We start from the raw sequence: 16040 nt of genomic DNA on the forward strand, positions 1-16040 counted from the left end.
CTGGTGGCGCAGTGGTTGAGAGTCCGCCTGCCGATTCAGGGGACATGGGTTCGTGCCCCGGTCCGGGAGGATCCCACATGCCGCAGAGCGGCTGGGCCCGTGAGCCATGGCCGCTGAGCCTGCGCATCCGGAGCCTGTGCTCTGCAGCAGGAGAGGCCACAACAGTGAGACGCCCGCGTACCGCCAAAAAAAAAAAAAAAAAAAAAAAAAAGAGTTGTCTTTTTCTTATTGTTTGTAGGAATTCTTATAGCACAGGGATATTAACCTTTTCCCCTTACGTGTACAAATATTTTCCCTTAGTTTATTTTCTGCAGGATGAATGTTTTAAATTTTTATGAAATAAATCCTGTTTCCCACCCTGCCTTTATTGCTTATGTTTCCATTCTTAATTAAGATCTCTCTTGTTCTATATTTTCTATTAATTTGTTTATTTTTTACATTTAGATATTTAATCCACCTATAATTGTTCATGTACAAGATGTGAGTTAGGGATCTAATTCAATTTCTCTTCTACCAAACAGGTTCCTAGTTATACCTATGCGTTTATTGAGTTATTTACCATTTCCCCCCAAATTTATAACTTTTATCATTAAAAGATTCCATATTTTCTTATATCTTTTTCTAGTCTCTATTCTGTTCTATTTGCCTACGTCTATACCTGTGCTATCATACTGTGATCACTACAACACCTTTACAGTAAGTTTTAACAAATGGTAAGGTAAATCCTCACTCATAATTTTCTTAAATATTTTTGGAAATTTTTACTTTGCAAACTTTAGAATCATTTTTCTGGGCTCCAAAAAAAATTTAAGGTTATGACTGGAATTGTATTATATATCAACTTTTTAAAGGAAGACATTTTTAGGATGTTAAAGTCTTCCCACCTAGGCTTCCTTATTTATTTTTTTCAGCAACAGAGACATCAATGGTTTAATGGATTGGGGGATCTTACACACCTGAAGCAAGGTCCTGGAGTGACACCCCACCATGTGCAGCGGACAGCGGGCAGGACATTGCAGCGGGTTTCCCTCCCGGTGGAAGGGGAGATTTGCTAGTTATAGGGAGAATTACCTCAGGTGGGCTCATTAGTTACCAGGGAAGTCAGCAGAAACTAGCAGAGGGGGAAGTCCCTCACTGCCCCATTGATGAGAGCAATCACCAGCTGGGGCCTGGGGCAAGCCTGCAGGAAGGTCAGTCATGTGAATGGGGTGTAGGTGAAGCAGGCACTGGTTGAGCAGGGGATGTACAGAGAGCAAGACAACAGCCATCTTGGGTGGCCTGATCATACCGCTCCACCCCTCCATACCCTGCATGACCCTTACCAACTGGGTTCGCACCTCTTCCGTGATTCCCTGGGGTCAGGTACGTAGGGGGCACTTCAACCAGATACCCCAAATACAATACAGACAGCAGCATAGGCTCCTCTATTTTTAAGGCCATATTTTGCATCCTTTAGCAATTTTATATTTTTCTTCATGTGGGTATGTTCCAGGTATTTTAAAGTGTCCTGTTACTGTAAACAGGTCGTCCTACCCCATCTTCCATTTCCAAGTGGTAGCTATTGCTACTAGAGAAAACCTACTAATTTTTAATTTTTGTAATGTACCTTAACTCCAGCCACCTTACTCAATTCTCTCATTACCTGAAATATTTTTTGACTCTTCTCTACAGCTTTTCTAGGCAAACAACCATATAATTTACAAATGACAATTATTTGGTCTCTTCCCTTCTAGTTGGAAAATAGTGTAGTATTTAAACAACTTATTTTCTTTCTAACTGAATTAGTGGACCTCCAAACACAGTTAAGTAATAGTGATGACAGCAAGCACCCAACCATATTAATGAGTGCAATGGTAATAATCTTATTATTTCTCTATTCAAGTTAATATAAAGTTGGCTTCTGGTTTCTGATATATAATTATTCCTTAAAAAACTTTTACTCTATTCTTATTTTATTTGGAATTTTTATCCATCCTTTCCCCTTGCAAATGAGATCCCACATTTTCTTCTCATGGCTTCTTCAGGTCTTCCTAGGATCCACTTCCCTATGCTCATTAGCTGGCCATAGTCTTACATGTTGAGTCATTTAAACAGAGAGTTAGGAGGGAAAGATGTACTGTGGACAATTACTAACAAATAGCTAACAGAAGCTAGCTATCAGCTACCAGAAGAGGAGCATCTAATTCTTCTTCCCTCATAATTCCAAGGCATAGCAGAACAGTATCAGGGAAATTAAATATGAAGGCAGAATTATGTGAACACTGGTTATGTTGCCCAGCAGCCATCGTAAATTTTTTTTAACGTTTTTATTGGAGTATAATTGCTTTACAATGGTGTGTTAGTTTCTGCTTTATAACAAAGTGAATGAGCTATACATATACACATATCCCCATATCTCCTCCCTCTTGCATCTCCCTCCCACCCTCCCTATCCTACCTCTCTAGGTGGTCACAAAGCACCAAGCTGATCTCCCTGTGCTATGCGGCTGCTTCCCATGAGCTATTTTACATTTGGTAGTGTATATATGTCCATACCACGCTCTTTCTCCCAGACTACCCTACCCCCTCCCCATATCCTCAAGTCCATTCTCCAGTAGGTCTGTGTCTTTATTCCCATCTTGCCCCTAGGTTCTTCAGAACTTTTTTTTTTTTAATTCCATATATGTGTGTTAGCATACAGTATTTGTTTTTCTCTTTCTGACTTACTTCTCTCTGTATGACAGACTCTAGGTCCATCCACCTCACTACAAATAACTCAATTTCGTTTCTTTTTATGGCTGAGTAATATTCCATTGTATATATGTGCCACATCTTTATCCATTCATCTGTTGATGGACACTTAGAATGCTTCCACGTCCTGGCTACTGTAAATATAGCTGCAGTGAATATTGTGGTACATGACTATTTTTGAATTATGGTATTCTCAGGGTATATGCCCAGAGGTGGGATTGCTGGGTCATATGAGAGTTCTATTTTTAGTTTTTTAAGGAACCTCCATATTGTTCTCCATAGTGGCTGTATGAATTTACATTCCCACCAACAGTGCAAGAGGGTTCCCTTTTCCCCACACCCTCTCCAGCATTTATGGTTTGTAGATTTTTTGATGATGACCATTCTGACCGATGTGAGATGATATCGCATTGTAGTTTTGATTTGCATTTGTCTAATGATGTTGAGCATTCTTTCATGTGTTTGTTGGCAATCTGTGTATCTTCTTTGGAGAAATGTCTCTTTAGGTCTTCTGCCCATTTTTGGATTGGGTTGTTTGTTTTTTTGATATGGAGCTGCATGAGCTGCTTGTATGTTTTGGAGATTAATCCTTTGTCAGTTGCTTCATTTGCAAATATTTTCTCCCACTCTGAGGGTTGTCTTTTCGTCTTGTTTATGGTTTCCTTTGCTCTGCAAAAGCTTTTAAGTTTCATTAGGTCCCATTTGTTTATTTTTGCTTTTATTTCCATTTCTCTAGGAGGTGGGTGGGTCAAAAAGGATCTTGCTGTGATTTATGTCATAGAGTGTTCTCCTTATGTTTTCCTCTAAGAGTTTGATAGTGTCTGGCTTTACTTTTAGGTCTTTAATCCATTTTGAGTTTATTTTTGTGTATGGTGTTAGCGAGTGTTCTACTTTCATTCTTTTACATGTAGCTGTCCAGTTATCCCAGCACCACTTATTGAAGAGGCAGTCTTTTCTCCACTGTATATTCTTGCCTCCTTTATCAAAGATAAGGTGGGGCTTCCCTGGTGGCGCAGTGGTTGAGAGCCTGCCTGCCGATGCAGGGGACATGAGTTCATGCCCAGGTCCGGGAAGATCCCACATGCCACGGAGCGGCTGGGCCTGTGAGCCATGGCTGCTGGGCCTGCGCGTCCGGAGCCTGTGCTCCGCAACGAGAGAGGCCACAACAGTGAGAGGCCCGCGTACCATTAAAAAAAAAAAAAAAGGATAAGGTGACCATATGTGCATGGGTTTAACTCTGGGCTTTCTGTCCTGTTCCATTGATCTATATTTCTGTTTTTGTACCAGTACCATATTGTCTTAATTACTGTAGCTCTGTAGTATAGTCTGAAGTCTGGGAGCCTGATTCCTCCAGCTCCGTTTTTCTTTCTCAAGATTGCTTTGGCTATTTGGGGTCTTTTGTGTTTCCATACACATTGTGAAATTTTTTCTTCTAGTTCTGTGAAAAATGCCAGTGGTAGTTTGATAGGGATTGCACTGAATCTATAGATTGCTTTGGGTAGTATAGTCATTTTCACAATGTTGATTCTTCCAATCCAAGAACATGGTATATCTCTCCATCTGTTGGTATCATCTTTAATTTCTTTCATCAGTGTCTTATAATTTTCTGCATACAGGTCTTTTGTCTCCTTAGGTAGGTTTATTCCTAGATATTTTATTCTTTCTGTTGCAATGGTAAATGGGAGTGTTTTCTTGATTTCACTTTCAGATTTTTCATCATTAGTATATAGGAATGCAAGAGATTTCTGTGCATTAATTTTGTACCCTGCTACTTTACCAAATTCATTGATTAGCTCTAGTAGTTTTCTGGTAGCATCTTTAGGATACTCTATGTATAGTATCATGTCATCTGCAAACAGTGACAGCTTTACTTCTTCTTTTCTGATTTGGATTCCTTTTATTTCTTTTTCTTCTCTGACTGCTGTGGCTAAAACTTCCAAAACTATGTTGAATAACAGTGGTAAGAGTGGGTAACCTTGTCTTGTTCCTGATCTTAGTGAAAATGGTTTCAGTTTTTCACCACTGACGACGATGCTGGCTGTGGGTTTGTCATATATAGCCTTTATTATGTTGAGGTATGTTCCCTCTATGCCTACTTTCTGGAGGGTTTTTATCATAAATGGGTGTTGAATTTTGTCAAAAGCTTTCTCTGCATCTATTGAGATGATCATATGGTTTTTCTCCTTCAATTTGTTAATACGGTATATCACATTGATTGATTTGTGTATATTGGAGAATCCCTGCATTCCTGGGATAAACCCCACTTGATCATGGTGAATGATACTTTTAATGTGCTGTTGGATTCTGTTTGCTAGTATTTTGTTGAGGATTTTTGCATCTTTGTTCATCAGTGATAGATGCATGATCTTTGTGCATCTTTGTGACATCTTTGTCTGGTTTTGGTATCAGGGTCATGGTAAATTATTCTTATTTTGAACTAGTGTCAAAGTAAAGACAGACTTTAACATATCTCTAATAATAAAATTTAATCAATGGTAACAGAGCTGTAATTCATTAGATTCTTAATAGCTCTCTAGCTAGTGCTGTTTCACAGTTTAATAATAAATAAGTTACCTGTGCTCGTTTTTCCATATCCTGGCAAGTACCCAGTTGTTCTTCCATTGCAACTCTGATTTGCCTTGCTTCATATTCCAATTGCCTTCTGGTCATATCTGTCTGTAAGGAAAACTAAAACCACAAATAAAATGGAAACATTAATATCTTGTGTGTTTATCAGTAAAAATAAAAAAGCATGTAAGTACCAATAAAGAACATGAATAAGCAAATATGTAAGTTACTGTGCATGAGAGAATTATCTTTTTTACTCCAAGGAGTCCTAAAACTTGATTATCGGTGCTATGCTCAGACTGGGTCTCTGATGTGAAATGCAGAGTTGAAACACTTTTATTGCCCCATAGTCACAAACAGCTTTAATTAAATTGTACACTTTCATTTAAAATATATAATTGGGGACTTCCCTGGTGGCACAGTCATTAAGAATCTGTCTGCCAATGCAGGGGACATGGGTTTGAGCCCTGGTCCAGGAAGATCCCACATGCTGCGGAGCAACTAAGCCTGTGTGCCACAACTACTGAGCCTGTGTGCCACAACTACTGAAGTCTGTGCGCCTAGATCCCGTGCTCTGCAACGAGAAGCCACCACAATGAGAAGCCTGTGCACCAAAGAGTAGCCCCTGCTCGCCAGAGGTAGAGAAAGCCTGCACGCAGCAACGAAGACTCAATGCAGCCATAAATAAATAAATTTTATAAATAAATAAATTAAATATATAATCGGTCCAGTTAGGGTAAGCCTATCTTCAGTCACCTTATAATCCTGCTCTGAAGAGGTAGTACTTTGAATTATTAAAAACTAGAATAGTAATGTGGACAACATAGAATAACCAAGAATCAGGTCCATCATCCTTAAGTTTATACGTCAATTTTAGGTACAGACTGTTGTATACATGTAGACTAAACAGAGAGAACTTTCCTATTTGTAAAAAGAAGAAAATGGAATAAGAAAAAGCTTTTATATAATATAATCATTAATTGTGAGACAACACAAACTTTTTGGTAAAAATCCAAATGTGAACCCAAGTTGAAACAAACCAAAAAAAGTACTTCACAGAGTGGGTGTTAATTCATTCAAAATTTTATTTGCCCTTTAACTAAAATTCCAGGTACTGTGGTAACTGCTAGGCATAAAAAAGGATGAAAAGGACAAGGTAAATAAACTTGCAAAGACATGCTCCAAGAGGTGATAAAGGCTAAAAATATGACTAGACAAAATGATAGGTAACAGGGTTATAATGGGCCATGACGAGAGTAAGGAAGTGCTGTAGATTCTTCATGCTCTATACACCCAATAAAAAGCTGCATGTGTGGAATTCCCTGGTGGTCCAGAGGCTAGGACTCTGCGCTTTCATTGCTGAGGGCCTGGGTTCGATCCCTGGTCAGGGAACGAAGATCCCACGAGCCGTGAGGCGGGACCAAAGAAAAGAAAATGAAAAATTTAAGCTAAGAGCGGAAGATATATTTTAATTAGCTTATTTTTTCGCTTTTTAAAAATTATTTTAAAATTTATGGATAACAGTTAAAATATAGTCTTGTTTAAAATTATTAATGTTATTAATGTATTTCAGAAATGTTCTTACATGTGCCATCCCATGAATAAAACAGTTGACATGGAGAGGTTGGGTGGGGAGGAAGAGGCTGACAGAATTAAATTATTTTTTTTTTACATAGTTATATTTGCAAAACAAATTTAGTATACCTGCAAAAAGCACTAAGATCCATACCACCAGATACTGTCGTTTGAATAGGACACAAGTTATCTCAAAGATACTTTTAATGCAAAAATTATCTGGCATGAGTCCTGTAATACAGTTCAAAAAACAGACAGATGGTAATAAACATTTCTACAGAGTACGTCTGGTAATTGAACACACAGAATAAAAAACCAGTTTCCTAGTAGAACCCTGAGTCCTTTAGTATTCAAACTTAAGAGGTTTTCTTAACAAGGGACTTAAAATAAATATGCTTGAGCCTAATGAAATGTTATCATCTTTATAAACAAAATTCATTATTATATATTTAGGTTTAAAGTTGGATAAAACATATTACTGTTTACAAATAACTATAAATGCAGTTATAAATTTATATATACTTTTAGATATTACAAATAAGTCACTTTGTCAAGTTACTTACATTTTCAGTTAAAGGAAGACTATCTATTCTTTTAGTGAGATTCTGAAGTTGAGCATAATACCAGTCTTTTTCCTTTTCTTCTTTGTCAAGGTCAGCAAGAAGCAATGATCTGTTTTTCAAAAAAAAGTTAAGTTTACACAATGCTAATATAGCACACACAACAGCAGTTCTGATAAGCTGTAACTGTACTGTTCTCTATTTAAAGTATAATGAATAAATGAAAATTTTATTAATTTTGGATTTTTGAATGTGTGACTTAATACAAGAATAAAAAGTATAATAAAGGAGTAAAGAAAAGCAGTAATTATGCAAAAAACAAACCTAGAGTACAGGGAACTACTGCATTGGACATAGATGTAGCTTTCAGCTTCTCAGCAGTTAAAACAGTAAGAAATATATTGTCACTGTGTAATAAGAGGAAATTATTCTGAGGGAGAGAAACGTTTTCTTAGTTTGGAATTTGAAGATGAATTTGTTGTATAAATTCCTCACAACCTAATCGATGATGTCCTCAATAACAATCTATATCAAGATACTCCATATCTGACCATTATAAAGGTAAATGTAAAATAAGAGTGTTAATGGGAAAAAAACAGTAGGTACAAGAAGTATATGATCTATCTCCTTTCATGTGGCTCTTTCCCAAAGCAACCACTATTATCACTCTCGTGTATATATTTCCAGAGATACTCTATAAAAATGCAAGGATATATATATATAATTACATGTACATTTTTTAAACATAAATAGTAGCATATTTTTATATGTGTTGTCCTGTAACTTTTTTTTTCCCACTTAAAAATCTATCTTGGAGATCACTCTGTATCAGAACATAAGGTCCTATGTGTTTTCTGCTAGCTGCAAAGATATTCATGAATCCATACAGGGATAAACTATAACCGGTTCTATGTTGGAGAGCATTTAGGATCTTTCTAATCTTTTGCTATTACAAACAATGCTGCACTGAATATCCTTATACATAAGTTCATTTCACAAATGTGCAAGCATGTACAGAAGATAAATTCCTAGGGTATGTAAATTTTAAAATTACTGCCCTTATTAGGTATTGTACCTATTTATGCTCTTGCCACCTTCACCAATGCAAACATTTTATCAAATGTTTAAAAAATTTTTACATACCTAGGATTTTAAGAAATGGTACATCACTATGGTTGTAATTTGATTTTTATTAGTATGAGTAAGGTTAAGTATTTTTTCAAGTTTAAAATCCATTTGTATTTCCATTTCTGTGACTTTTTCTTATTTATAGGACCTCTTCTATATTAAGAATGATAGCACTTTGTCAGTTATAAATATTTTTTCTCAGTTTACACTTGTTTTTTCACTATGTTTTTGCCATGTAGAAAATTTTAATTTTCCCGTAGTCAGATCTGAGGATATTTTTTATTATGGCTTCTGGGGTTTGCTCCTACACAGAGTTGTTCCCCACTCTGACACTGTTACTTTAAAATTCTATTTGATTATATTTTCTTGAAGAATATGTATGCATGTGAGTATGGAAGGTTCTATTCTTGCTAAAATTCCCTTTCCTTTACTGAGAAGCAATTTAAAAAATAAGAAATAAGCCTTTACTTTTGATGTGGCAACCTCAGTAGTGAGGGAATCCATGGGAAGGAAGCCAGGCCCTGGTTATGATGTAACAACCTGGGGTGGGGGAGGTGTGCTGACCAATGAGAAGCTGTCCCCTCCCTTCCATTTTTGACGAAAGAACCAGGAGAAAGCAATGTAGAAATCTTGAATCTCTTTCACAGGCTGGATACTAAAACTGACATAAAAATGAGATCTGATTCTATTTTTCAATGTTCCCTGGTGAGTACCTGTAGGACCTACCAGGACTAAGGTGGGGAAATAAGGGATAGATGGAGATGCTATTTCCTCTGATTACTCTCCAATAAATAGGCTTATTTAAATAAGATTTGGGTGCTAAAAGTGCTTAAACGGATAGGCTAATGTTAGTGATGGTCATGGAGTGAGGAAAATGTTAAGGAGAAGAGGGGCAAGTTGTTACTCTCAAGTTTAAGATCGAACTGTGGCAAAATGCTCTGGGGAAGCAAAAGTTACCAAGTCTTGAGCCAGCATGATAACAAGTGGTTAGCTGAGAGTAGCTGATCTTGTAACTTACACAACAGCGCTTAAGACTCAACACTGAAACAAGGTCCAGACCCAGAAGCTGGTGGGTCTCTATGGTTTGTTTAGTGTACTAATGGCTTATTTAGTGACTGTCAAGAGTCTTCTTTAAAATGTAAATCTCATGTCTTCTTAGTCCTCTAGCTAATTCAAGATCATCTAGAAGAGCATGGCACATGTATTATGCACTTAAATATTTGTTAAATGTATTAATGGCTAATGTGACAATGGCTGCCTATTGAGTGTATCAGACATAGTGCTAAGTACTTTTTAAAAAATCGAATTTTATCCTCACAACATCTTTTAAGGTAGTTATTCTTCTTTTTTTTTTTTTTTTTTTTTTTGCGATACGCGGGCCTCTCACTGCTGTGGCCTCTCCCGTTGCGGAGCACAGGCTCCGGACGCGCAGGCTCAGCAGCCATGGCCCACGGGCCCAGCCACTCCGCGGCATGTGGGATCCTCCTGGACCGGGTCACGAACCCATGTCCCCTGAATCGGCAGGCGGACTCTCAACCACTGCGCCACCAGGGAAACCCTAGGTAGTTATTCTTATGCTAATTTTACAGACTGGAAAACTGAAGTTCAGAAAGGTTATGGACCTGGGTCTGAGTCCTGGCTTGACTACTTTCTAACACTTATCTCAATTATCTTGGGCAATACAGAAAACAAGAAAAAAAAAAAGAGACACAGAGGTAGTTGATCTATGACTTAAGGGATATCTAGAAATCTACGATATCTAGTTGATCTATGACTTAAGGGATATCTAGAGGGAGAAAAATCATCAAAGAAATAACAGAATTTTCAAAAGCTGAAGAAAATACATTTCCAGAGAAAAAGGGCACAGTGAGTATACAGCATGATGAATCAACAAAACACATATACCAAGGCATTCTGAAAGCTTCAGAAGAAGAAAAATGGTTCCCTGGAAAGGAATGTGAATCAGACCGATACTAAATTTTTCATCAGTGACATTGATTACGAAGAAGGAAAATAAGTTTGAGCCTAGACCTATCCAAACTATCAGGTGTGAGAGCAAAATAAAGATTTTGTCACATAAACAAGAACTAAATTTACCTCCAAACACAGTGAAAACTAAGAGGACACAAGATATATCAGAACTACACACACATATACTCTCCCCCCTCTCTCTCTGCTAATAAAATTAGACTTTTATCTACATGAAGCAAAGTAAGTTCCTAGGAAAGTCAGTATGCTCACATTCCTCTTAACAGAGCTCAAAGGGGACAAAGAGATGGAAGATTGTAGACCCTAGTTATTAGCTTCTTATTTTTCAGGATAGTGTTTCCTAGACTCTCAGAAACAGTCGCGATTCAAGGTATGAAACAGAGACTCATGTAAACTCAGAAGAGTAAAGAAAGCTTAACACTATTTCCAGTCCAGATGGTTATCCCTATTTTTAGAGATGGACAAACCTGAAACCAGAGGGAAAGTAGTAAAAGGTCTTTTGCCTCTCAGTGAGATATGCTAGGCATTTTCCATATATTAATATTCATTTTTCATAACTCCACAAGGTAGAATCATATCCCTATTTTACAGAAGGGAATGACACAAAAATTTAATGACTTGACCAAGGTCCCAGAGGTAATATGTAACATTTATACATTTGAATATTTCTTGAAAGTCTAATACAACTTTTAGGAATATAAATATAATATGGTATTTATCACACATAAAGGAATTTATACGTTTTTAGAAGGTACAAAACACTTGACAAAGTTCCTAATAACGATATATATTCTGATACTCGTAGTGAGATGATTTGAACTTCAAGAAGAAAAGAATTAATACGCTAGCTCTGAGAAACCAGAACTTATTCTATGTCAAGTAATGTTTTTTAGACTTGGAAACTGATAAATTAAAAAATGCTTCATTTGTGGCCCCTTGTGATAGGCCTTTAATAATGGAAACAGTCATCTTATACTGGATCTAGTAGTTATTTAAGATCATGTGTATTACTCAATGTACAGAGCATGTGAGTATTTAAGTGACAAAGTAGAAGTTCAGAATCCCAAGAAATCGCCTCCTTTACATTTTTTCGATTTAAGGTAAGTACAATCAACAACATACTGTTTTTGAGATAATAAAGGCAAAATGCTCTCTGTTTGTGATCAACCACCATACACGCTTCATAATTCCTATCTTGTATCATTAAAAAATGACAAAATACTAGCTAAAATTGGAGCATACAAGTTTACTATTTAATGAAGAAAAGTTACCTCTCTTTTTCAAGTTCTTCTAAATAACCGGTATTTTCTCTGCTTCCATTTACAAACCCTCTTCTCGGAAATGAACCCATAGGAACAGGACTGCACTCTCCTGAACGACTAGATACAGATCCTTCTCGGCTTCCGTAAGAACGGAGGGACATTTTTGACCGTAGTTTCACTCCAGGAAAATTACTGCTATCTAAGTTAAGTTCTAAATAAAATACAGACAAGTTTTTATAAAACAATTGCTTTAAGTGCTCTAAAATATTGCTAATGCAATTATATTATCTTCTTATTTTTTAACATCTTTATTGGAGTATAATTGCTTTACAATGGTGTGTTAGTGTCTGCTTTATAACAAAGTGAATCAGCTATACATATGCGTATACATATATCCCCATCTCTCTTCCCTCTTGCGTCTCCCTCCCACCCTCACTATGTGGTCACAAAGCACTGAGCTGATCTCCCTGTGCTATGCAGCTGCTTCCCACTATCTACCTATTTTACATTTGGTAGTGTATTTGTCCATGCCACTCTCTCACTTTGTCCCAGATTACCCTTCCCCCTCCCCATATATTCAAGTCCATTCTCTAGTAGGTCTGTGTCTTTATTCCCATCTTGCCCCTAAGTTCTTCAGAACTATTTTTTTAAATTCCATATATGTATGTTAGCATACGGTATGTTTTTAAACATCTTTATTGGAGTATAATTGCTTTACAATGGTGTGTTAGTTTGTGCTTTATAACAAAGTGAATCAGTTATACATATACATATGATCCCATACCTCTTCCCTCTTGCGTCTCCCTCCCTCCCACCCTCCCTATCCCACCCCTCTAGGTGGTCACAAACCACCTAGCTGATCTCCCTGTGCTATGCGGCTGCTTCCCACGAGCTATCTATTTTACGTTTGGTAGTGTATATATGTCCATGCCACTCTCTCTGTCACAGCTTACCCTTCCCGCTCCCCATATCCTCAAGTCCATTCTCTAGTAGGTTTGTGTCTTTATTTCCGACTTACCCCTAGGTTCTTCATGACCTTTTTTTCCCTTAGATTCCTATGTGTTAGCATATGGTATTTGTTTTTCTCTTTCCGACTTACTTCACTCTGTATGACGGACTCTAGGTCCATCCACCTCACTACAAATATCTCAATTTTGTTTCTTTTTATGGCTGAGTAATATTCCATTGTACGTATGTGCCACATCTTCTTTATCCACTCATCTTTTGGTGGGCATTTAGGTTGCTTCCATGTCCTGGCTACTGTAAACAGAGCTGCAATGAACATTGTGATACATGATTGTTTTTGAATTATGGTTTTCTCAGGGTATATACCCAGTAGTGGGATTGCTGGGTCATATGGTAGTTCTATTTTTAGTTTTTTAAGGAACCTCCATACTGTTCTCCATAGTGGCTGTATGAATTTACATTCCCACCAACAGTGCAAGAGTGTTCCCTTTTCTCCACACCCTCTCCAGCATTTACTGTTTCTAGATTTTTTTGATGATGGCCATTCTGACTGGTGTGAGATGATATCTCATTGTAGTTTTGATTTGCATTTCTCTAATGATAAATGATATTGAGCATTCTTTCATATGTTTGTTGGCAATCTGCATATCTTCTTTGGAGAAATGTCTATTTAGGGCTTCTGCCCAATTTTGGATTGGGTTGTTTGCTTTTTTGTTATTGAGCTGAATGAGCCGCTTGTAAATCTTGGAGATTAATCCTTTGTCAGTTGCTTCATTTGCAAATATTTTCTCCCATTCTGAGGGTTGTCCTTTGGTCTTGTTTATAGTTTCCTTTGCTGGGCAAAGGCTCTTAACTTTCATTAGGTCCTATTTGTCTATTTTTATTTCCATTTCTCTAGGAGGTGGGTCAAAAAGGATCTTGCTGTGATTTATGTCATAGAGTGTTCTGCCTATGTTTTACTCTAAGAGTTTGATAGTTTCTGGCCTTACATTTAGGTCTTTAATCCATTTTGAGTCTATTTTTGTGTATGGTGTTAGGGAGTGTTCTAATTTCATACTTTTACATGTACCTGTCCAGTTTCCCCAGCACCACTTACTGAAGAGCTGTCTTCTCTCCACTGTATATTCTTGCCTCCTTTATCAAAGATAAGGTAACTATATGTGCGTGGGTTTAACTCTGGGCTTTCTATCCTTTTCCATTGATCTATATTTCTGTTTTTGTGCCAGTATCATACTGTTTTGATTACTGTAGCTTTGTAGTATAGTCTGAAGTCCAGGAATCTGATTCCTCCAGCTCCATTTCTTTCTCAAGATTGCTTTGGCTATTCGGGGTCTTTTGTGTTTCCATACACTTTGTGAAATTTTTTATTCTAGCTCTGTGAAAAATGCCAGTGGTAGTTTGATAGGGATTGCATTGAATCTATAGATTGCTTTGGGTAGTATAGTCATTTTCACAATGTTGATTATTCCAATCCAAGAACATGGTACATCTCTCCATCTGTTGGTATCATCTTTAATTTCTTTCACCAGTGTCTTATAATTTTCTGCATACAGGTCTTTTGTCTCCTTAGGTAGGTTTATTCCTAGATGTTTTATTCTTTTTGTTGCAATGGTAAATGGGAGTATTTTCTTGATTTCACTTTCAGATTTTTCATCATTAGTGTATAGGAATGCAAGAGATTTCTGTGCATTAAGTATGTATCCTGCTACTTTACCAAAATTCATTGATTAGCTCTAGTAGTTTTCTGATAGCATCTTTTGGATTCTCTATGTATAGTATCATGTCATCTGCAAACAGTGACAGGTTTACTTCTTCTTTTCTGATTTGGATTCCTTTTATTTCTTTTTCTTCTCTGATTGCTGTGGCTAAAACTTCCAAAACTATGTTGAATAATAGTGGTGAGAGTGGGCAACCTTGTCTTATTCCTGATCTTAGTGGAAATGATTTCAGTTTCTCACCACTGAGAACAATGTTGGTTGTAGGTTTGTCATATATGGCCTTCATTACGTTGAGGTAAGTTCCCTCTATGCCTACTTTCTGGAGGGTTTTTATCATAAATGGGTGTTGAATTTTGTCGAAAGCTTTTTCTGCATCTATTGAGATGACCATATGGTTCTTCTCCTTCAATTTGTTAATATGGTGTATCACATCGATTGATTTGCGTATATTGAAGAATCCTTGCATTCCTGAGATAAACCCCAATTTATCATGGTGTATGATCCTTTTACTGTGCTGTTGGATTCCGTTTGCTAGTATTTTGTTGAGGATTTTTGCATCTATGTTCATCAGTGATATTGGCCTGTAGTTTTGCTTCTTTGTGACATCTTTGTCTGGTTTTGGTATCAGGGTGATGGTGGCCTCGTAGAATGCGTTTGGGAGTGTTCCTCCATCTGCTATACTTTGGAAGAGTTTGAGAAGGATAGGTGTTAGCTCTTCTCTGTTTGATAGAATTCGCCTGTGAAGCCATCTGGTCCTGGGCTTTTGTTTGTTGGAAGATTTTTAATCACTGTTTCAATTTCAGTGCTTGTGATTGTTCTGTTCATATTTTCTATTTCTTCCTGGTTCACTCTTGGAAGGTTGTGCATTTCTAAGAATTTGTCCATTTCTTCGTGGTTGTCCATTTTATTGGCATATAGTTGCTTGTCGTAATCTCTCATGATCCTTTGTATTTCTGCAGTGTCAGTTGTTACTTCTCCTTTTTCATTTCTAATTCTATTGATTTGAGTCTTCTCCTTTTTCTTGATGAGTCTGGCTAATGGTTTATCAATTTTGTTTATCTTCTCAAAGAACCAGCTTTTAGTTTTATTGATCTTTGCTACTGTTTCCTTCTTTTCCTTTTCATTTATTTCTGATCTGATCTTTATGATTTCTTTCCTTCTGCTAATTTTGGGGGGTTTTTTTGTTCTTCTTTCTCTAATTTCTTTAGGTGTAAGGTTAGATTGTTTATTTGAGATGTTTCTTGTTTCTTAAGGTAGGATTGTATTGCTATAAACTTCCCTCTTATAACTGTTTTTGCTGCATCCCGTAGCTTTGGGGTCATTGTGTTTTCATTGTCATTTGTTTCTAGGTATTTTTTGATTTCCTCTTTGATTTCTTCAGTGGTCTCTTGGTTATTAAGTAGTATATTGTTTAGCCTCCATGTGTTTGTATTCTTTACAGATATTTTCCTGTAATTGATATCTAGTCTCATAGCGTTGTGGTTGGAAAAGATACTTGATACGAGTTCAATTTTCTTAAATTTACCAAGGCCTGATTTGTGACCC

The 16040-nt window shown here is 37.0% G+C and overlaps 1 protein-coding gene across 19 annotated transcripts in view; it reads right to left on the minus strand.

Moving 5' to 3' along the window:
- Positions 1 to 16040, minus strand: part of APC (APC regulator of WNT signaling pathway) — a 139394-nt gene that overhangs the window by 61740 nt on the left and 61614 nt on the right. For all 19 annotated transcript variants that reach the window (XM_067731435.1, XM_067731432.1, XM_067731441.1 and 16 more), the window contains 3 exons: positions 11821 to 12022; positions 7436 to 7544; positions 5304 to 5417 (listed from right to left, as the gene is read on the minus strand). In XM_067731435.1, coding sequence (XP_067587536.1) covers positions 5304 to 5417; positions 7436 to 7544; positions 11821 to 12022 — 425 coding nt within the window. The remainder of the gene's footprint in view (positions 1 to 5303; positions 5418 to 7435; positions 7545 to 11820; positions 12023 to 16040) is intronic.

This window comes from Pseudorca crassidens, chromosome 3, assembly GCF_039906515.1.
Source record: "Pseudorca crassidens isolate mPseCra1 chromosome 3, mPseCra1.hap1, whole genome shotgun sequence".
In the NCBI taxonomy this organism is placed as follows: domain Eukaryota; kingdom Metazoa; phylum Chordata; class Mammalia; order Artiodactyla; family Delphinidae; genus Pseudorca; species Pseudorca crassidens.